At 50.1% G+C, this 22,871-nt stretch overlaps 1 protein-coding gene across 11 annotated transcripts in view; it reads right to left on the bottom strand.

The window, feature by feature from the left end:
* Pnpla6 (patatin like phospholipase domain containing 6) overlaps window positions 1-22,871 on the bottom strand; it is a 31,759-nt gene that overhangs the window by 5,151 nt on the left and 3,737 nt on the right. For 9 of the 11 annotated variants that reach the window (XM_036209391.1, XM_036209392.1, XM_036209397.1 and 6 more), the window contains 24 exons: window positions 19,809-19,949; window positions 19,557-19,716; window positions 19,057-19,137; window positions 18,775-18,903; window positions 18,479-18,559; window positions 18,223-18,388; window positions 17,771-17,854; window positions 17,232-17,341; window positions 16,930-17,097; window positions 16,768-16,845; window positions 8,073-8,278; window positions 7,678-7,809; window positions 7,477-7,600; window positions 7,117-7,230; window positions 6,858-6,933; window positions 4,542-4,682; window positions 4,276-4,339; window positions 3,553-3,721; window positions 3,183-3,365; window positions 2,545-2,663; window positions 2,181-2,337; window positions 1,743-1,859; window positions 1,587-1,656; window positions 1,018-1,134 (listed from right to left, as the gene is read on the bottom strand). In XM_036209391.1, the coding sequence (XP_036065284.1) occupies window positions 1,018-1,134; window positions 1,587-1,656; window positions 1,743-1,859; window positions 2,181-2,337; window positions 2,545-2,663; window positions 3,183-3,365; window positions 3,553-3,721; window positions 4,276-4,339; window positions 4,542-4,682; window positions 6,858-6,933; window positions 7,117-7,230; window positions 7,477-7,600; window positions 7,678-7,809; window positions 8,073-8,278; window positions 16,768-16,845; window positions 16,930-17,097; window positions 17,232-17,341; window positions 17,771-17,854; window positions 18,223-18,388; window positions 18,479-18,559; window positions 18,775-18,903; window positions 19,057-19,137; window positions 19,557-19,716; window positions 19,809-19,949 (2,987 nt within the window). Of the gene's footprint in view, window positions 1-1,017; window positions 1,135-1,219; window positions 1,337-1,586; window positions 1,657-1,742; window positions 1,860-2,180; window positions 2,338-2,544; window positions 2,664-3,182; window positions 3,366-3,552; window positions 3,722-4,275; window positions 4,340-4,541; window positions 4,683-6,857; window positions 6,934-7,116; window positions 7,231-7,476; window positions 7,601-7,677; window positions 7,810-8,072; window positions 8,279-16,767; window positions 16,846-16,929; window positions 17,098-17,231; window positions 17,342-17,770; window positions 17,855-18,222; window positions 18,389-18,478; window positions 18,560-18,774; window positions 18,904-19,056; window positions 19,138-19,556; window positions 19,717-19,808; window positions 19,950-22,871 lie in introns of all 11 variants that reach the window. The other 2 variants (XM_036209399.1, XM_036209390.1) reach the window with 1 other exon arrangement.

The raw sequence follows: 22,871 nt of genomic DNA, 5'->3' as shown, positions 1-22,871 counted from the left end.
CACCTGAGCGAACAAGTGTGTGTGGGGAACTGGTGTGCATACGTAGGGGTGCATCCTCTGCATATCTGCACATGTAACTACATCAGCCCTTGCTCCTCCTGTGGCACCTCTCTGTGTCCACTGTAACACACAAGAATGGCGAGGCATTTCATTGGTTCATTTACACACAGTCTTGGCTGGAACTTGCTTTGTAGCTGAAAATGGCCTCTGCTTCCTGATCCTCCTGCCTCTCTCTCCTGAGTCCTGGGATGACAGATGTTCGGCATCATGCCTGGTTTGTGTGAGCAGGGGGTAGAACATAAAACTCTGCTCACACTAGGCAAGTTTTTCACCAACCGAGCTATAGCTCACTTTTAATTATATATATATTGAGATAGGGTCTTATGTAGCCCTGGATAGCCTCAAATTCACTATGTAGCTAAGGATGGCCTTGAACTTCTTTTTTTGTTTTATTTGTTTGTTTATTCCAGACAGGGTTTCTCCGTGTCACCCTGGCTGTCCTGGAACTGGTTTTGCAGACCAGGCTGGCCTCGAACTCACAGATCCACCTGCCTCTACCTCCTCTTGGACATCTTTTTTTCCGAGACAGGGTTTCTCTGTAGCTTTGGATCCTGTCCTAGACTAGCTCTGTAGACCAGGCTGGCCTCAAATTCACAGAGATCCACCTGTCTCTGCCTCCCGAGTGCTGGGATTACAGGCATGCGCCACCACCGCCCAGCCTTGAACTTCTTATCCTCTTGCCTCTACCTTCCAAGTTCTGGGATCACAGGTGGGTGCTACCATGCCTGATGTGTGCACTTTTCAAATGTTCATGTTACTGTCCACACACACTCACATGTCTGTTTGTGTGCATGAGTATATGCATGTCACTCTATGTCCCTGTGCAGGTTGTGTGTGTCCTGAGCTTGTCCATCCACATGTACCGGCCCCTTCAAGTCTGCATGTGCAGGAGTCAGCATGGGCATGTATGTGCCTGATGATAAATGTCCATGCAGATGTGAGTGGGTAGCCACTTGCCTGGCAGGTTGTTGATGTAGCCACCGTCCATGAGCAGGTGCCCATCCTTCGGATCGCACAGCGGGGGCAGGTAGCCTGAGAGCGTCATGCTGGCACGCACATACCGCCACAGGGAGCCTGCCCGGTGGGATACACAGACACAGACACGCACAGACACGCTCAGACACACTCGGAGGCCCGGCCAGCCCTTGGGCTCGCTGACCTGGAACGTTGTTAACGTAACACCCGTCCACCAGCAGGTGCCCGTCCTTGGGGTCGCAGAGCGGGGGCAGGTAGGGACAGTAGGAGGCACTGGCCCGGACGTAACGCCACACGCAGCCTGTGGGGGATGGCGGGGGGGGGGGGGGTTGAGGTGCCCGACAAGCTTCCCAGCTCCCCACCCCGGAAAATGGACATACCTGGGGCCTTCGGGACATTAGTGGGTGATGGTTAGTGGTCGGTGGACGGCCCCGGGTGGACGGTCACTTGTGTTAACAACGTCCCAGACGCTCAGCTGCCCCTCCCCTACAGCCCACCCTCACACAGCTGGCCAGCATGGTTGTAGCAGGGCCAGGCAGAATGGCACCCACCATCTTTGTGGACACGCATAGCTGAAGCAGTGATGTCTGTGGTCACATTGAAGTAAGGCAGCCACAGGTCCTAGGAAGGGGCAAAACACAAGGTAGAAGGGTGTAGAAAACCCATGGGAAGAGACAGGCAGGGCCAGGTGTGGGGGATGGACAAACCTCAATCTGCTTATCCTGGAAGACACGGTGGATACTTCGGTTAAAGGCCGAGCCAGTAAACATGGAGGTAACGGGATAGGTAAGGTCCAGTACAGGCTCCAGTACAGAAGTCATGCTCTATGGATCAAATGGTCAGAATGAGTTGCTTAGAATCGCGGAGATCATTGCTCCAGGAACAGCCAGGGACACACAGGGATTGTGAGTGTCACTCGGTACCACGATTGCTCCAGCTGGAGTTTGGGGATAACAGTCATTGGCTAAGAAGTCACAGAAGGGTCATCTGTGGTCCCAGTGATAGATACTACTGTAAGGATCTAGGCAGAATCTCCAGAGCATGGAACCCTGCCCACACCACTGGATCAGGCTCTGACATCATCACAGGTCTCCCTGCACTTCTGGGGCGCTGCAACCCCATCACCTTATACCCATAAAACACACCTTGGCCCATTCCCGGGCTCGTTGTTTAGTACGGCTGGCGCTGCGTTCCTCCGCATACAGGGCCCCGATGAAGGAGCCGATAGACGTGCCACCCACAAGGTCGACTGGTACCCCTGCCTCCTCCAATGCCTTCAGCACACCAATATGTGAGCAGCCTCTGCAGAATAGAGGGGACCCAGTGACAAACTGGGGATCTGCTAGGACCCTCCCCCACGAATTCTGCTCCCACTTCTCCTGGCAAAGGAAACTGTGACCAGCTACCAGGCTATGGGGTCTCTCCCAGGTAATAAGCTCCACCCTGGCCCTGCCCCTTAGGATTCCCCAGTAAGGAAGCTGTATCTTTGAATACACCCCTGCCCCTCACCTGGCTCCGCCCCCACCCAGCACCAGGGCAATAGTGTTTCCTGTGAGCACCCGTGCTAAGCGGGAGAAGTCGCTGTGCCGATCTGCACGCCTGGAGAAAACCTTCTCATACAGCTCGTGCTGGGATCCAAGAGAGAACAAAGACGTATTAAACTCTGGTAATAGGGATCAGGTCTAAGGCACCACTCAGGCACATGCTGATCTTTGCTACCCATCCCCACTTGGTCCAGACTCTGTCTCAGCTCCCTAAGTCCTGCTTCTAGACAGAAGAGGGTGTGCCTCCTAGGGGCCCTCCCAAGGCCCTGCCCAAGCCCTGGCCTGCCATGGAGCAGGTTGTACCTCTATATTTCAACCTTAGGCAGATGAGACTTGGCCCCAAACTTCACCCATAGGCAGAAGAGAGCATGATATCAAGCTACACCCACAGGTGAAGGGCTGTGTCCCCAATCCAGACCAGCAGGGGGCGTGCCACAGAGGGCCCTTCTCCAAGCCCTGCCCAAACCTTAACCCCAGATAGAAGAGCAGTTACCCTCAAGCCCCAGCCCCGCTGGGGTGGAAGTAGCCCCCAAACTACACCTGCCAAAAGAAGGTGTACCTCCCAAGGCTCTGATGGTGCCACAACCAAGCCCCACCCCTCACCAGTTTGGCCGGGCTGCGGCGGGAAAAGAGGCGGCGAGGGCAGCGCAGGTGCAGGTGCCCCGAGCACCAGCTGCGCATGTTGAGCCACTCCACGGTGCGTGTGGGGCCGGGGCCTTCCTCCCGATGCAGCAAGACCAACTGCTTCAAGGCACGCACGGCAGTGTTCTCCAGCATCTGCTCCAGCTGTGGAAGACAGAGACAGGCGGAGGTCGCCCATACCTTCTCTACCCTCCTCACCTGGCCAAACTCAGTCCCATCACAAAACAAGACTGGGAGAGTGCACATGGCCTTACAGGTGCAGAAGGGCAGGGAATGGGATCCTGAGGGGAGGCTGGGAAGGGCTGCGTATTACTGTACGTGGTTTCCAGACCTGACCAACGGTGGGTTCCTGGTCACCCAGGCCCACAATGAGGATGCAGTCAGCCTGGCGTAGGCAACGCACGGTCCAGGGAGTCAGCGATGTGTCAGTTTGGTAGAGCACAATGCGATGGGCATCTTCCTGCTGGGCTAGCCACCCTGACAGCCGGAATTCTTGAATGCTGGGATGAGATGAGTGAGTGTCATCTTGGAGCTGGCCTGGGGTCCCACAACCTCTCCCGATATACAGATAGTGTAATCCTACTGCTGGGAAGAGTTAGATAACCCAAGGTCCTAGCAATTAAAATTCATGCCAAAGAGGGGATGTGAGGTGTTGAAATGGGGACTCAGGTGTTGCAAGGGCATACATATGTTTATTTTTACATATTTGTTTTGCATTACTTTGCTATGTGACATCATCTACAAAAACACCAAGAACCATGTAATCAAATTACAAATAATAGTAATAATAATAATAATAATAATAATAATAATAATAATAAAAAAACACTCAGAAGTATGTTTTGAGCCACACTCATAGCAATGGGAACTGCATATGGCCCCTGGGTTTCTAGTTTGACAATCCTGCTAGGAAGAGAGATTTGCCCACATTGTCTCCCTACTGATCCCAGAGATGGGACACTTTGTTCAGAAGCCTAGCATTCCAACCCAATCTGAAAGAATCTCCAACATATGCCTTCCACCATTCCAGCATCCCTCTCCAAGCCCCACATACCTATCCAGTGCTGAAGCCCCCAGGCGTGCCCGGATGATGTCGCTGTTAAGGAGGAGCGTGGGACCTAGTGGTAGTTGAGGAATGGAAATCAGGAACCTAGTTCACCATTTGGGAGGCCTCCCTTAGGACACCCATTTTCACCCATTGCTGTGGCGTAGCATCTTTTTCCATCCTACCCGCCACCCCCTCGCCAACCAGGGTATACCCACTTCTTAGGGATGACTGGTGTGAACGCACATGGTTCACTGGACAGACTTCCCACTCACCAATAGCTTGCAGAGCATGCTGCAGTTCCAGGGTGAAGGCCATCATGGGCACCTCAGCACACACAGGGAGGATGGCTACCGTGGACAGGTTGCTGGCTGGGTTGGTCAGTTCTGAGTGTTGTGGAACACTGAGCCCAGAGCCTGTTGAAACACCAATAGCAGACTGGCTGGGCAACTCTGTGTTTGGAGAAGTAGATGTCTTCTTTCTCCCCCGCCACCTCCGCGTCTATTCCTACCACCTTATCTCCCTTTTCCAACTCCTCTTCCCCACCTTCCCCCTCCACACCTCCTCTCCTTCCTCTTCATTCCCTACCTTCTCCTCTCTTGCTGCTCTTGGTGCCCCAGCCCCTCACCGCTCTGAGCTCTAACACCATGCTGAGGCCATGGCTGCAGTACCCGACATACAATTCTCTCCTTGGGTGTTTCTTGTTAAGACGTGGCCAGTACCCTTCAGTTTGGGCCTTAATCTCAGTGAGAGCCGTCATGCAATTTGGTTGTTGCTGTTCTTTTCTGAGACAGGGCCTCATGCAGCTGAGGGTGACCTAGAAATCCTGCATCCTGCACCCAACCCCTAAGTGCTAGGATAACAGACAAGTGCTATATACCCAGCTACCCATTATGCAATGTTAGAACCATTCAGATTCACTCCATTCTGACTTTAGCTACTGTGTCCCAACACCAAGCTAGACAAGAACGTGCTTCTGACTCATCCAGAGGGAGCTGTCACTCCTGCCCCTTGCCCAGGCCTCACTTCACACTTTACCTCCTGGTTCTCTCCCACATGACACACTTCATGAACTCAAACACCTTCCAAGGCCCTTTGCTCCTGACCCCATCTCTCCCTCTCAAGTTATTCCTTGCGGTGGCTGGAAAGCACCAACCCTGGGCTAGGGCTATAGGTCGGCTGGTGGAGTGCTTGGCTTAGCTGCCCAGCACTCCGAGTTCCAGCCACAACATCACGTAAACCGGATGCGGTAGCATATGCTTGTGAGCTAGCACACACGCAGGTGGAGGCAAGAACATCATCAATTCAAGGTCATCCTTGGCTATATAGTGAGTTCAAGCCCAGCCTGGGCAACAAGAGACCCTGACTCAAAACAAACAAAGCCTCCAAACCACCAAACTTTTCGTGGCCCTACCTACTTCTTCCCCACATCTAGCTTTAGGTCAACTGTCAAGTCTCAGCCCACAGTCCTCAGAAACCCCTCTACCCTTCCTTCTCTCCCACTTTCTGCCTACAGCCCTGGGTAATTACCCTACTTTGTTCCCCTGTCTGTACTCACCAGCTCCAGACACTGGGATCTTGGTGTGCATTGTTTAAATTATGTCTTTCCTACCTACATGCCCTTGACCTTTATTCCCTGGATATCAAGGTTTACGTGGGGGAAAGGTTAGCAAAAATGTAAAGCTCAGGCCCATTCGGTGGCATAGCTTAAACAGACTGCACTGTGATTATTCTAGCTCACAGAAACACACTCCAGTAGACAGAACCACACTTCCCGGCCAGTAAGTTCAACTTCAGAAGCCATTTACCAATGTGCCCCTGGTGCCATATGCCACGCACTCTTTTGTTACTATATTTTGAGTCTCTCCTGGGGTGCTCAGGTTGCATTCTATTGAGACTAGGAACCAACCTCCCTGCTGAAAAATCCACCCCGGTGGACCTAGGAGATGATTAGCAGGTAAAGGTGTTGCTTTGAAGCCTGAAGGCCTGAGTTGATCCCCAGGACCCATATGATGGGAGGTAGAAAACTGATTCCTCAGGCTGGAGAGATGGCTCAGAGGTTAAGAGCACTGGCTGCTCTTCCAGAGGTCCTGAGTTCAATTCCCAGCAACCACATGGTGGCTCACAAACATCTGTAATGATATCTGGTGCTCTCTTCTGGCTTATGGGATGCGTGCAAGCAGAACACTATAAGCTTAATAAATAAATAAATCTTTAAAAAAAAGAAAAAGGAAACTGATCCTCTGACCTTCACACATGTTCTCACACACACACACACACACACACACACACACACACACACACAGAGGATAAATAAGTGTAATAAAAGTGTTGCCTTTATTTAAACAAAGAATCCGCCCACTAGCATACTTTAAACCAATCAAAAAGCTGCCTGAAACAAGGACTACATTTCCCAGCATACTCTAGATGCACGTGTGATAAGGGCAGCCCCCCATGGGACAACTTCCGGTCTCAATCCCGCCCCCAGCAAGATTTACTGTCAAATTCGGTTTCCAATCATGCTGTTTGATAGAATGCTCTGGGCACACCAGCCTAAATCCTCCACTATGCCGCGTTGCTGGCAAACTCACCTGGAAAGGGTCCTTGCAACTGCTGCAGATTGCCTAGAATTTTCTGACTCAGGAGATGAATAAGGCGGGTCACGACCTGAGGCGGGGGTTGGAAGAGAGCAAGAGGAAAATTGTGTTTATCGAGACAGAAGGGTCCCACCTTCGCTTCCTTCACCTGGTAGGCTAGAAATCCTGTTACTTGGGCTGCACCCCGCCCAGGGCAGCCTGGCACACTGAGGCTCCGCCCCCTACCGTCTACCTCCCCAACCAGGAGATGCACCTGTGGGTACCGACGTTTGATGTGGCCTAAGGTGCCCTCCGGGAGCTTGGCCAGCTCTGTGTCTCGCACAGCATGCACAGTGGTGGCTCGTGGCTGCCGGGTCAGAGCTTCCACCTGGGATACAAAATAAGAATTCACCTCAGGTGAAAATGGGGACCTGAAGAGACGTACTGAGGGTGGAGTCCAGACTCCTCCCCCACCGGGACTGACTGCTTGTGACTCTCAAGAACGAGCCAGAGAAGTGGCCTGGGTCAGGATTGAAGTTGGGGATGCATTCTCCACTTCCATCAGAGTACCTGGATGATGTGCATATAGGTGAAGGGCTGGTTATGCTTGGAGAGAGAAAGGGGCTGCCCTTACCACACCAATGAGATCCCCGCGGCCATACTCCCCCACTAGCTCCTTCTTGCCACTGCCCCGTTGAATGACACTGCGGAGACGCCCATTTAGTACAATGTAGGTGCAGTCTGACCGGTCGCCCTGCCTGGGGTGGACGAAGAGTGGAGAGTCAGGCAAAACTGTAGGTAGAGTCTGAGCAGTGAGGTAGGATCAGGGAGGTACCTGTAGAGCGCGCGCCCGGCCTCCACAGCGGTCCAGTCGATGGCAAAGTCCATCTGGCGCACGAACGAGGACATCCTCGCAGCCACCGTGTGCGCTGCGCTCAGCACCACACTGGGCTGTGCACGCATGATCCTGCAAGCAAAGAGAAGGGATGTGTGGGACCAGGCTTTCTTGGAACATGTTAAAAGGAAATATGAAAATGGGTGTTGGCTAGGGAGTGAGACAGGAAGGACCTGAAACTGCCTTAGAAGGTGTTGGGAGGCCCTATCTGGGTCTCCTTCCTGCCCTTCTAGAAATGGGGTTGAGGGATGAGGTCTTGGTCTCTCCCTGCCTTGGAAAAAAATAACTAGACGGCATTCAGTCAGGTGCCACGCCCACCCCAATCTCAGCCTTACTCGTAGAAGTCAGATTTGGAGATCCGCAGGAAAGTACAATCTCTCTGGGCACGTAGTGTGAAGATGAGGGGTTCTCCTGTGAGCACGGCCAGTTGGCCCACCAGCTCTCCTGGCTGTGCCACAAACAGGCACACTTCCTCAGCCTTGTCAATCATGCGCTGGTACACGTGCAGGCAGCCCCAGAGCACGAAGTGCAAGCTCACGTCCTGTTAGGACAGAGGTTGGGAGATGAGATGAGCCAACCACAGCACCTCTCCCCTAAACTCAGGTCAGCGCACCTCACAGGAAGGCTTAAAGAAGGGTTAAGGAGAAAAGGCTGGGGATATGGCTCCTATGGGAAAGAACTGGCCTAGCGCACAGGAAGGCCTGCCTTTCATCCCCAGCTCCACATACACAGACATGGTGGTGCACACCTATAATCCCAGCACTCAGCACTCTGTAAGCAGAGGCAGAAATGCATCTGGAGGAAGGAGGGTTCAAGGTCACCCTTGACTACAGAGCAAGTCTGAGACCACCCTGGGCTGTCTGAGACCCTGTCTCAACAACACAAGTACAAGAAAAAGAGAAAAAAGCAAGCAAGCCCAGTGTAGTGTTCTCACCTACAATTCTAGCTCTCGTGAGGCTGTGGCAGCAAGACAGCTTGAGTTTGGAGCCAGCCAGAGCTACATAGTAAGGCCCTGTCTCAGAAATAAGATGGAATGAAATGCAACGGATGAAGATGTAGCACAGTTGGTGGAGTGCTTGCTTAGCATGTGATAGCCCCAAACTCAATTCCCACCACCACACAAACTGGTAATGCATGACTCCAGTCCCAGCCCTCAGGTGGAGGTTAAGGTTCAAGAACAGCCTGGGATTTGTGAAAACCTGTCATAATTTAAAATGTAGCTCACTGAAGCAGAGTGCTTGCCCAGGTGAAGCCTAGAGTTCAATCCCCAGCACCAGACACACAGGTGCCTTGGTGCACATCAGTAATCCCCACTCTCAGAGGATGCAAAAGTAGGGGATGGAAAGACTGGATATGAACAATTGGTCTTTTTTTGGTGTCCAACATAATTGTTCCTAGGGACACCTTGTAGATACCAAAATTCATGATGCTTAATTCACCTGGACAAAATGGTATCATATTTGCATAGAACTTGTACACACTATACACTCTCCTGTAGACTTTAAACCATTTCTAGGCAACTTTTATACTCTAATACTATGTAAATATTGCTAGCTGTGTTGCTTGGGAAATGTTGTACCTGTCCATACAGACACAGTCTTAGGCCTATCTACGCTTTATCTCTCTTTTCTGTTTTAGACAGCGTCTCACTATTACTTTCCTGGCCTGGAACTGCTATGTAGACCTGGCTGGCCTTGAACTCTAGAAATCCACCTATCTCTGTCCCCAGAGTGCTGAGATTAAAGGCGTGTGCCATCATGGCCAGCCTTTTTTTTTTAATGGTGTGATTTTGTTTTATGTGTATGAGTGTTTGTTTGCCTGTATACATGTGCACCATGTGCCCGCCTGGTGCGCTCAGAGTTCAGAAGAGGGCGATGGACCCCCGGATCTGGAATTACGGCAGTTGTGAGTTGTGTGGGTACTGAGTGTTGAATCTGTGTCCTCTGGAAGAGCAGCAGGTGCTTCTGAGCCATCTCTCCAGTCCTTGTTGGATGAATTCTGCAGCTAGGATGACCCTATGTATGTATCTACAACAGAATCTGCACCCAGAACAGGCATTGCTAATGGATCACCAAACTCTTAGGCCAGATTAAGGCCCATGAATTCTTTTCAAAAGAAACCCAGCAGGAGACTGCAAAAAACCTACACAGGGCCAGGCCTTGGGCAGATGCCTGTAATTCCAGCACTTGAGAGGTAAAGAAAGGAGGATGAGGAGTTCAAGGCCAGCCTGGGCAATGTGAGCTCCTGTCTCATAAAAATAAAGCAGACACATCTATGGAGAAAGAAAGATTAGTAGTGATTGCCAGGCCTTCGGTGAGAGGTCGGTAGCTAAGATCTTTTCAAGGTGATCAAATGTTTTAAAATTGATCGCACACCTCTGTGAATGTATAAAAACTCAGTAAAATATACACTTTAAACAGGCAGACTATATGAGCTATTCAACCATGGGACCCCTGTGAAAAGCGCCTCTTTGGGGCTTTTGCACTGACTCAGAGTAAAAGCACTTGCTCCCAAGCTTGACAACCAAAGTCAATCCCTGGGCCCCAAATAGTGGAAGGAGAGAACTGACTTCCAAAGGCTGTCCTCTGACCAACACGTATGCTTGGGGCACCATGCCCACATACACACCCACAAACAAACAAAGGAATAAAACCCTTTAAAGCACTAGGTCCCTTTGCGCTGGTGTAACTATTCCATTTGACCCCCGACTGCTTCTGTTTCCTCCACAGAGCACGTTCCTTTCTATTTCAAGGTATGTCAAAGTATTTTTCTTTTTTCACACCCCTCCCCAAGTGCTAGGGATCAAACAGGTCTTCAGCCAGGTGTGGTGTTAAGGTCAGCACTCAGGAGGCGGAGGCAGGAGGCACTCCAGTTCAGGGCCCCCTGGACTACAGGGAATTCCAAGCTAGCCTGGGCTACTTGAGATCTCAAAAAAGAAAAAAAAAAAAAGAAACAAAAAAAAACGGGGACAGTCAAGATGCTCAGCTGGCAAATGTACTTGTTGCCAAGCCTGACAACGTGTGTCAATGCCAGGTCTCATATGATGAAAGGAAAGAACAGGCTCCCCCAACCTGTCCTCGGACCTCGACATGTGCATCATTTCATGAACACACATGCACACGTGTACATACACACTCCTGGCCGTTCAAGCTAGGCAGTGTTACCCCAGGACTCTTGCACAACTTGCTCTCTATTTAGACTGACCTTTCCTCCACCTAACCCTACCTCATCGCCCCGCCCTTCCTTCTCCGCTGGTGGTGCTCACATCCTTAGAGGCACTGCCCTGTTCGGCCAGTCTTTGTAGTGCCAAGAATGGGGCCTTTGTAGCTCTAAGCCCTCTGAGTTTACAAGGATTTATATGCTCCTCTGAGTGCCATCCATCAGAACTGCTGACTTACCAAAAGCACACAGATATTTTTTGCCTCCTGTCTAGCAAGCAGGACAGGATCCCGGACAATGCAAATGCTCAGTATATGGCTGTTTCTCTCTTTTGTGGTTAGCCTCACCAGCCAGACACATTCTAGCTCCACCCCTTTATAAAAGAGGAATTGAAACCACCCAGAGATGGGAAGATCTTTCTTTGTCCAGCACACCAACCTGTCTGATGACACACAGCAACAACGATGAGGGGCAAGGTGAAAGGGACCCACATGCATATGTGCCAGAACATTCTAAGACAATTTCCAGGCAGTGTGTGGATTACATACAGGAATTATTAAAACCACACTATGGCTTGTTACTGTATTGGGAGTGTGTGTGTGTGTTCACACAGGTTGTGTGCCATAGGAAAGCCAGAGGGACAGCCTGGGTGCTGTTCCTCAAATGCTGTCCATCTTCTTTCTGTTGTGATTTGCTTGAGACAGGGAGGGTCGCACTGTGTATCCCTGGATGGCCTAGAACTTGCAGTGTAGACCAGGTTAATCTCACACTCACAGAGATCTATCTTCTTCCACCTCCAGAATTGCGTGTGCCCCTGAACCTGGCTCAATTGTTTTCTTGAGACAAGTTTACCCTTGGGACCCAGTGCTTGCTTAGCTTAGGCTGGGGGGTTAGCAACACCCAGGTCTCCTCCTGTCTCAGCCTCACCTTGACTGAGGTTACAAACTAACAACACCCTGCTTTTTTCAAGTGGGTGTTGGGGATTTGAACTCTGGTCCTTGGGCTTATACAGCAAGTTCTTTCACCAACTGAGCTGTCACGATTGCCAGTTCCACATTAGGAATTTTTTTTCCAAACAGGTTTTCTCTGTGTAGCCCTGGCTGTCCTGGAACTCTCTCTGTAAGTGGGACAGGCTGGCCTCACAGAGATCCACCTGCCTCTGCCTCCAAGTGCTGGGATTAAAGGGGTTTGCCACCACCACTCGGCAAGATTAAGAAAATTTTAGTGCAGGACTTCAGGGCCTTGAGCATGCTAATGAACTCATTCAGAATTTCCAAGAAAGGATAAAACAGCATTTCTCAAACCCGTTTAACCAGATCCCTTGTTATAACATGGGCTGAGTATCCCTTCTTCAACGTGCTTGGGACTAGAAGTGGTGTTTTGAATTCTCCAATCCTCCCTCCTGGATTTGGAATATTTGCACAAGTAAAATGAGGTACCTTGGTGACAGGATACAGGTCTAAACAGGTGTGATTTTTGTCTCATATACATCTTATATGCATAACCTAAAGCTAATTCTTTTTAGTTTTTTTTTTTTTTTTTTTTTTATATTGGTTTTTCGAGACAGGGTTTCTCTGTGTAGCTTTGGAGCCTGTCCTGGAACTCACTCTGTAGACTAGGCTGGCCTCGAACTCACAGAGATCCGCCTGGCTCTGCCTCCCGAGTGCTGGGATTAAAGGGGTGCGTCACAGCGCCCAGCTAGTTTAGTCTTTTCAAGACATGGTTTTATATAACCTAAGTGGGCCTCAAACTTGCTATGTAGTTGAACAGAACCTTGAACTCTCCCAATCCTCCTGCCTCTACCTCCCCAGTGCTGTGATTACAGGCATTTTAATGTGGGAATGTGGGTTCTGGGAATCGAACTCATGTCCTTGTGCTTGCAAAGCACATACCTTACCAACTAAGCCATCCTTCCAACCCCTTAAAGATAATTTTTTTTTTTTTTGGTTTTTCGAGGTAGCTTTGCACCTTTTTCCTGGAACTCACTTGGTAGCCCAGGCTGGCCTCGAACTCACAGAGATCCGCCTGGCTCTGCCTCCCGAGTGCTGGGATTAAAGGCGTGCACCACCACCACCTGGCAAGATAATTTTATACACTATTTTTACTGCTTGTTTGACTGAAATCTGTCTCAGATCAAGTGTGGACTTCCTTACTTATATCCTGTTGACACAAGGTTTTCGATTTGGGAGCATTGTGAACTTGACGTTTTTCATTACAGATGCGGATTATGCCTTAGAGATGGTGCAGACTTGGGAAGATGCTTGTGCACAGCAGGGGTTTCTCTGTATTACAGTAATAGGGTTCTGACACATTGATACTTTAGTCTGGATGAGCCCTTGCATTGCTTGGGGATTCAAGTATCCTGGTCTAGGGGCACATGCACACTTCGCGGCACACACACACACACACACACACACACACACACACACACACGTCGCAAGTCATGGCAGTCAAAAATGTGACAGTTCGGGGAGAGTACCAGCAAGGTTCAGCGGCTGAAAATGCACATTGCTACTGTAGAGGACCCATGTTTGCTTCCCAGCTCCAAGGTACAACCACAACTGCCCATAACTCCAGATCCATGGGATCTGATGCTTCTGGAAACCACAGGCACCTGTACTCATGTAGTGGGTAGCCATCCCAGCCTTGGCCTGGAAGTTCCAACCCCCATTGAGGCTTCAGTAATGGTCATAACCACAAGGCGGGGCTGAGAGAGGACGCTGAAGACCCAGGATCGAGAGGAGAGGCTTCTCTTGGTTCCTGGACCTTGGACGCTGGAGGTAGACCGAGCAGAGTTCTCCAGAGAACACCGCCGGACTGCACCATCCCTTTCCCAGACCCTGCAACCTATCCCTTCATTTGTAAGTTACCCCACAAAATAAACCTCCCTTTTAACTACGTGGAGTGGCCTTAATAATTTCACCAATATACTCACATGCAAATACCAAAAAACATAATTTTAAAAATTAAAAAAATTTTTTTTGACATAGGGTGTGGTGTGGTGGTTTAAAGAAAATGGCCCCCAAAAGGAGCGGCACTATTAAGAGGGTTGGTCTTGTTGAAGGAAGTGTGTCACTGTAGGGGTGGGCTTTGAGGTTTCCTATGCTTAAGCTACGCCCAGTGAGATAGTTCACTTCCTGTTGCCTATGGATCAAGATGTAGAACTCTCAGCTCCTTCTCCATCACCTTGTCTGCTCGCATGCTGCCACACAGGGTCTTACTATGTAGATCATGCTGGCCTCACACTCATAGAAATCCACCTGCCTCTGCCTACTGAATTCTGGAACTAAAGGTGTGCACCACTAACACCCAGTTAAAATAAATATATCCACTTTTAAAATGCTGGAGTGGGGAGGGGTGGCTTAGTAATAGAGCACTGGCCTAGCATGTGCAAAAGCAGAGCACTGGCCTAGCATGTGCAAAAGCTGTAGGTTACATTTCCAACACACACACACACACACACACACACACACACTTTTAAAAATAAGCACTGAGGCCTAGAGAATAAGTGAGCAGTTAAAAGCACTGGTTGTTCCTGAAGAAGACCTGGGTTCAGTTCTTTTTTTTTTTTTTTTTAAGATTTATTTCTTTATTATGTATACAGTATTCTGCCTGCATGTGTCCCAGCAAGCCAGAAGAAGGCGCCAGATCTCATTACAGATGGTTATGAGCCACCATGTGGGTACTGGGAATTGAACTCAGGACCTCTGGAAGAGCAGTCAGTGCTCTTAACCACTGAGCCATCTCTCTAGCCCCGTGGATTCAGTTCTTAATACCCACATTAGGCAGCTCACAACCATCTATAACTCCAGATCCAGGGGCTCTGTTGCCCTCTTCTGGCCTTCACAGGCATTGCACACACATGGTGTATATACATACATGCAGGTAAAACAAAACACTCATACACATAAAAATAAATCAAGCTAACCACGCAGTCGTGGCATACACTTTTAATCCCAGCACTTGGGAGGCAGAGGCAGTTGGATCTCTGAGTTTGAGATCAGCCTGGTCTACAAAGTAAATTCTAGGATGGCCATGGCTATACAGAGAAACCCTGTCTCAAAAAAATAAAATAAAATAAAATAAAATAAAATAAAAATCCCTTTTTAAAAAGCACTGGTATGAAATGTTAGATATAGGCAGCGCACCATAGCCACTCCCAACAAAGCCAAGAAGACAAATAGAGCAAAGCCTCCTGCAGGGGCTACAGACCAGTCAGGCCTTTCTGCAGCCCAGGGCTGGGTCCGATTCAACCATCTTCCTGATCAGCAAGGCCTGCAGGGGCCTGTGTGACTGTGCTTCCTCAACCTTGGGGCCACACAGGGTTGACATCAGCCTTATCTGACTTCCTCTCCTGAGAGGAGCCTGTGCCTGCTACGAGCAGCCAAGGGGATGGTAGAGCATCCTCATCAAGTGACAGGGGCTCTCAACTATTAATAGGGTTCACATTCCACCTGACCTCCCGCAACTCCAGCCCAGGTTCTCAGAGCCTCTATCCCATTGCCGCCTTCAACTGTCACTAGAGACACACTGAGCTGCAAGCCCCTGGGAAGCTGCGTATTATCTTCACACCCACAGACTGAGGAAGCCAAGGACTTTCTAGAGTCTTTGCCAGGAGTCAGTCACACAAGGAATTGGAGACAAAGTGTGAATTTCAACTCAAGAGTTGAGAACTAGCTCGGCTGTTAAATCACTTGCTGCTAAAGTGTGGCAATCAGAGTTCAGATCCCCAAGAACCTACAGAAATGTCAGGGGGGTATGGCAGACCACCTGTAATTCCAGCCTCAGGAGGAGACTAGATCCCCAGCACAAACTAGCTAGAGGCTGCGTGGATTGGTAAACTCTGGGTTGGAATGAGAGATGTTGATGGAGGATAATTCCTGACATCAACCATGAGCCTTTAAATTCATGCATCCATGTGTACATGCATGCATTCATACAGGCATCCACCCAAATGAAAAGAGTACGCATATGTATACACACCAAAAAAAAAAAAAAAGGTAAAAAAAAAGTAATGTAGATTTCAGGTCTCACCAATTCATCCTAGATTCCCCTCCTCCACATCTAAATGTAAGATCCTAGCTTCTTCCCTTAACGAGCCTCAGATTCCCCATACAGAGAACAGCGGGATATGGAGACACACTGTCACACCCCTGATGCCTCAGGCTTACCCTACGAACCTGTGAATGAATGGAGGCCACAGAAACATGCAGACGGAGTTGGGGTGCTACTCAGTGGCAAAGCGCTTGCCTAGCATGTGCGAAGTACTGGGTTCCATGCCCAGTGCCAAAATTACTGTAAGTAGTAGTAATAATTATAAAGATGAATGAAAGACCAACCTAGCTCCATACCAAGTACCACAACCATGGCAGACACAATTGATGATTGTACCCTTCCTCTGCAACCTTCTCAACACAGGAGAGAATGTCTGGTCTCTGGGTCAACTTTACACACACACACACACACACACACACACACACACACACACCTTATCTCTATTTTTATATTAATAAATATATTCATTTCTTGACTTTCAGAGACCACATCTCATGTATCTCAGAGTAAGTTTGAATTCATTATGTAGCTGAAGATGACCCTGAACTTCTGATCCTCCTGCCTCTACCTCCCGAGTCGTAGGATGACAAGCATGTACCACCATGCTCAGTTTACGTTGTGCCGGGGGTGAAACCGAAGTTTCGTGCATGCCAGGAGAGTACCCTTCCAGTTGAGCCGTATCCCCAGCCCTGGTCCTGCCTATTTAGTGAGCACCTATCTAAGCAGGCAGCGCTGAGGCTGGAAGGATGTATATCACAGAATCACGGAGGCCACAAGAGGAGAGATCTGGTACCACAGGTCAAGGGTCAGCCTTACCTGGTCCCCCTGGCGGGCTATGATGGTGCCAGCTTTGGCGTGATGTAGCAAGACTCTGCTGTTCAGTAGAGAGGGGTCCTGGGGAGGGAGGGAGTTGAGATGGACCCAGCCAGCCTTTCACCTGCCTCCCTCATACCCGGCTTCCCTCCACAGTCTGCCCACCTCAATCCGCATCAGCTTGGCTAGCTCTCTCTTTGCAGCCTCAAAGATGCTGCTTGTCTGGCGGCCCTGGTAGGGCCCAAAGGGACAGCCACCTGTGGCCGACTCATCTTCACAGTAGTTGTATTCACAGGCACCCGCTGGCTGCTCCCGGAGCTCCTGAGTGGGGGTCTGTGTGAGGCAGGACATGTTACGACTCCCTGTGAGCCCTCCCAATTGACCTTTTCACGTGATTCACCAACTGGCCAAGGCCAGAGTTCTGCAAGGGGGGCTGTGGTGAGATGGGAGAAAAGAGAGGGCCTCACCCTAGCAGATGCTGTCTGAGGTCCCCCAGATGCCTCTTCTTGAAGGGAAACAGATATCCGGCCACGCTCATAGGCCATGTCAAAGTCAGAACGAGGGCCACCTTGCAAGCCTATGCATGGAGGAGAGACAATACAGCCAACGAAGATGGAGCTGGGGTGGAGCTCAGTGAAGTATTTGCCTAGAATGTGTAAGGTCCTGGGTTCCACCCCTAGCTCCAAGTAAGAAAGTAAACTAATAAGTTAGTGAACACAGCTCTAACCAATCTTGACTCCTTGCTGATGCTGCAACCATGACACAGATGACCAACTGATGACCACTTCACTTCACTTCACTTCTGCATCTTTCTTCACACAGTTGGGAGGACAATGATCTCAGAGCATACCCACCAAAAGTAAGAACCAAGGAAATAGGATCTATATGCCCATTTTGTAGGTAAGAAAACAAATCAGGACTGAAGCGCGCATGTCCTGGATTCAAATGGAGACCCTTGACAGTCCTTTCCAGACCATCCACCCCTTACTCCCCCGGGGCTCCACACCTGAGATGTCAACTGGCATGGAGATGCAGCGGCTCAGCAGAGGGGCTGAGGGGGCTTCTAGAGATGTGGGCTTCACAGGATCGCCTGCGGAGACAAATGCTCATGAGCCTGCACTCAGATCCACAGACCTCAAGCCAGGGCTAGAGAGTGAGAAACAGAAGGCACCTGGGGCAGGATCAGTTTCAATCTGCAAAACCAGGCTCAGTGAGTAAGGGCATCAAGCTTGGTGCCCCCAGTTCTAGCCCTGGTAGAAAGAGAGACTAACTCCTGCAAGTTGTCCTCTGATTGCCACTGTTTGCTAGGGCACGTGTGCACCCCCCTCTCCATAAATAAATACATGTAAAAAAAAAAAACCCCACAAAATTGAGGGACTGGAGAGCACAGAGCCACAGTCGGGGCTGCATGGGCTCAAGTCCATGGCTGGGAGAACAGGAAGGGGGTCACTCAGGTACCTGCAGGTCCAGGCAGTGGGGCTCCGGTGGGGTCAGGGGGCCGGCCAGAGGTCTCCTTTGGTGCTTCCTCGGTACCCGAGGTGCTGACTCCCCGTTTAGAGCCACGGACGGGGCTGGTGCGGGTTGGGAGACCAGGGCTGGGGAACAGGCGTAGGGGCTGGATCTCCTGGGGTAGGGGAGTGGAGAGTAATTTATAGCATGACTAAATGTCTCCCCACTGTGTCTCCACATCCTCTTGTGCTTATGTCCAACTCACGTGGCTGAAGAGTTCATTGGTCAGACCCAGGTAATTGTGAAGCGCCAGGAAGGTGACTCTCTGCAGCCTCACCATGATGATCTGCAGGGGTTGGGGCAGGACCAGGAGAGGGGCGTGGTCAGACAAGTGAGCAGTCAGCATCGGCAGCCTCCGAGGAGGTCTGCTGCTCAGGAGTGATAAGCAACAAGTCCCGCCTATCCACCACAGCACTGATGCCTGGGATGGGTGAGGCGGGTCCAAGGGTGGAATGCTCTGCCGCCCACGCCCGCCCACGAGGCGGTGAAAGACCAGCTGACCTGCACCACTCGCACTAAGCTCTCGGGGTACTTGGTGAAGACAGCCGAGAAGGCTTCTACTGGGAGTCTCAGCACTGTGGAGTCCCGGGCAGCTCTAGCTGACACAGTCCGCTGGGGATGCTGGTGACCCTGGGAGGTGCGTGGGAAGAAGAGATAAGATCAAGGTCTGGGAGCCCACTCACTGCTCCTCGCAGCCCTCCTGGTTCAAGTGACCATGAGCAGCATCAGAGCTCGTGAAATGGGGACTCCCACCTTTCTACCCAGCATGGAACTGTCACTCACGGTGATGACGTCAAGGATGCTCAGGAGGCTGTTGACGCTGTCTCCAGGCACAACTTCCTTCACCACACATTCCTTCCCGTCCTGAGACACAGAGGCCATTGACCAGTGCTAGCTGACCCCCAGTGGCTGGCACTGGACCTCACCTCTGATTCACCCCAGTAATTACTGAACTCACCAACCTCCTAGCCAGTTGCTGTTTCCTGCACATCATTCCTTGTCCATCTGTGTGGACCTCCCAAATGTTCACTCAGTCATCTGATATTTTTATAACACTAGAACTAGAACCCAGAGCCCTGCACATACCAGGCAAATACTCATCAGCGAGCACTTACTTCACTGGGGGATTCTAGGTAGAGTCTCTACTTATTGAGCCACACCTGCTGTCCCTCAGTGGGCAAAGGCTCTACCATTGAGCTCCACACTAAGCCATCATTAACCTCACTTCTGACCGCACACTTTCAACGCCCAGTGCCCACCCTCCCACAGTGAGGTCCACTCACGGGTCCTGGCAGACAAAGCTCCAGCAGCCCATCTTGAACCACGTAGATGCTGGCATCCGGCTGACCCGGCCGGAAGACGTAGTCCCCCTGCCCAAGACGCTGGAAAACCATGTGCCGGCAGAGCTCCAGGAAGAGCGGCTTCTCAAAGTGACCCAGCACCCTACAGGATGGGCAGTGAGAGAGGGGTGGAGGAGGTCCGAGCACCCCCAGGCTCTGCCGGAACCTCAGAACACCCAGACCCCGGACACTTACCGGACATTCTTGAGCATGTAGAGCACCTCAGAGGGTAGGTGGGAATTGGCCAGGTCGCCTTCTGTGAGGTCAGCCTCCAGCACTGAAGGGGGGGGCTCCTTCCGCTGTAGGGTTGGAGTCTCCTTCTGGATACGCAAGATCCTGATGGGAAGAGGGTTATCAGTGGTTCTCGCAAGCCTTTAAGACAGTTCCTCACGTAGTGACCTCAAACTGTAACATTATTTTCATCGCTACTTTGTAACAGTGATTTTGCTACTGTTAGGAATTGTGATGTAAATATCTGTGCTTTCTGATGGTCTTAGGCGACCCCCCACTGAAAGGACAGTTTGACCCCAAAGGGGTTGAGACCCACAGTTTGAGAACTGCTGGGTTAGAGGGCTGACAGAAGGCTCAGGAACCCATTTTCCCCTCCCCTCTGGTTTATACAGTACAAATTCCAGCCCACTGCCAGATCAGGCCCTCTACTTACTTTTATGATTAAAGTTTTATTAGCACACTGCCATGTTAATTCATGCATGTATTACTGATTACCTCTTACTTCAAAGGCAGAGTTGAGTAGCCAGCACAGAGACTGTATATGACCCACAAAACCTAAAATGTTTACCATATGTCCTTGTACAGAGTATATATATATGGTGAAAACTTCAGGAACTTTCTTCTCCGAGTCATAGGGCTTGGGAATGGACCTTTTGGTTTCTCAGGGGTTTATTTTATTCATTCACAACTTCACACATACATCTAATGTACTTTAATCATACCCTCCATTAGCCTCTCTAGCCCTTGCCTTTCTGCCAACTCCTTAGTTTTGGGGAAGTCCCCTTCCTACTTTTGTGGGGTATCTTGTTTGTTTTTGTGGCCCACTGAATTTAATTAGGGGTACCTGCATGAGCATGGGTGAGGGGTTATTTACTTGAACAAAGGCAACTTCCCAGTGGCTACACCACTGAGGACTATGGCTCAAGGCAATCACTGACAGCCCATACCAGGAGGTGTGGAGCCTCATGAACCCCTCCCCTGGACTCTGCAGTCTCAATGACAGACTCCTGATGGCAATCAGGGAGATGGCTCAGTGGAGAGTACTTGTATAAACTTGAGTTTAATCCCCAGCACCCTCGTGTCTGAAAGCTCAATGTAGGTGGCAGTGGCGACAGGTAGGTCTCTAGGGCTCCCTGGCCAGCCAGTCTAGCCAAAGGCATGAGCTGCAAGTACAGTGAGATCCCAGTCTCAAGGGAATAAGGCAGAGAGCAACTCAATAGCTCACCTGATGTTTGCCTCTGTGCACCCACACACACGGTGCACACACCACACACACCTATACACTAAATTAATTAGTTAAAAAGAAAAGGCAGAGCCGGGCGGTGGGTGGCGCACGCCTTTAATCCCAGCACTCTCTACAGAGCGAGATTCAGGGTAGGCTCCAAAGCTACACAGAGAAACCCTGTCTTGAAACACACACACAAGAAAAGGAAAGGAAAGGGAAGGGAAGGAAAGGAAAGGGAAGGGAAAGAAAAGAAAAGAAAAGAAAAGAAAAGAAAAGAAAAGAAAAGAAAAGAAAAGAAAAGAAAAAAGAAAAGAAAAAGGGGAAGGAAAGAAAAAAAAGGAAAAAGAATGAGAAAAATAAAAGACCCACAAGAGAGCCCCCTCTTAGGTCTTAATGAATGAACCTCTGTAGCTTTTCTGATGGTGACAGATGCCTGAGCTAGCCCTCTTCCAGTGTTTTGTTGGTAGTTTTAGACAGTGTCTCATCTAGCCCAAGCTGGCTCCAAACTTGGCTAAGTAGCCAGCGCTGACCTTGAACTCCCAATCTTCCTGCCTCCGCCTCTTGAGTATAGAGACAGCAGGTGTGCACCACAGCATACCCGGCTCAGATAGAATTCTTCTATGAAAGAGATCTTAAGCAAGCCTTTCCCTGGCTCACAGTTCTGAGATAATTGTCCTGAACTCACAAAGACATCAGGGTAGTGTCCTACCATTATGTGGTTACCACAGACAATTCATGGTGCAGAAAAACCAGAGACACAGACAATTCATGGTGCAGAAAAACCAGAGAGACACTTTTGCTTGTGTGTGTGTGTGTGTGTGTGTGTGTGTGTGTGTGTGTGTGAGTGTGTGTGTGTGTGTGTGTGTGTGAGAGAGAGAGAGAGAGAGAGAGAGAGAGAGAGAGAGAGAGAGAGAGAGAGAGAGAGAGAGAAGACAACCTCAGCTGTTGCTCCTTAGATGCTATCCACCTTATTTGTTTGAGACAGGGTCTCTCAGTGGTGTGGAACTCACCAAGTAGGCTGTGCTGGCCAGTCAGCAAGACCTAGGGATTCGCTTGTGTCCACTTCCCCAGTGTGGAGATGACAACTGAGCTACCATGCCCAGCCCCCCCCCCCCCACACACACACACATATACAAACACTTTTTAATGTGGGTTCTGAGGATCAGGCACAGATATTGATGCTTGCAAGCCAAGTCCTTTACCAACATGAGCCATCTCCGCAGCCTGATCATAACAAACCAGAAACAAACAACCCTTCTACCAAATCATAGAAAGCTCTGTAATACCATGTTTTATCACAGAGCTCAAGGATGGCCCCTGGTGTTAAATACACTCTTGAGAAAGACCTTCAGGTGGACCTCTTGGTGCAAGAAGATCCCAGAACCATCTCTTAATTTACAGAGATCCCTGAAAGAGCCTTCTCAAAGACACCGACAAACACCAGAGATAACCTTCCTATGATTGTTTGTTTTTTTTTCTTTTCTTTTCTTTTCTTTCTTTCTTCCTTTCTTTGCTTTTTTAAGACAGGGTTTCTCTGTGTAACAGCCTTATCTGTCCTGGAACTCACTCTGTAGACCAGGCTGGCCTCAAACTCATAGAGCTCTGCCTGCCTCTGCCTCCCGAGTGCTCAAATAAAGGTGTGCGCCACCACCATCCAGCTCTTTCCTATTTCTAATGCAAAGGAATTATTTTCTTAAAAATTTTAACTTACGGGTTGGGGATTTAGCTCAGTGGTGGAGTGCTTGCCTAGCAAGCTCAAGGCCCTGGGTTCAGTACTCAGCTCCGGGGGGGAAAAATTAACT

Source organism: Onychomys torridus, chromosome 17, assembly GCF_903995425.1.
Source record: "Onychomys torridus chromosome 17, mOncTor1.1, whole genome shotgun sequence".
Classification (NCBI taxonomy): domain Eukaryota; kingdom Metazoa; phylum Chordata; class Mammalia; order Rodentia; family Cricetidae; genus Onychomys; species Onychomys torridus.
Note: the sequence above shows the minus strand (reverse complement) of the source record. Positions and strands in the feature narration are given on the sequence as shown.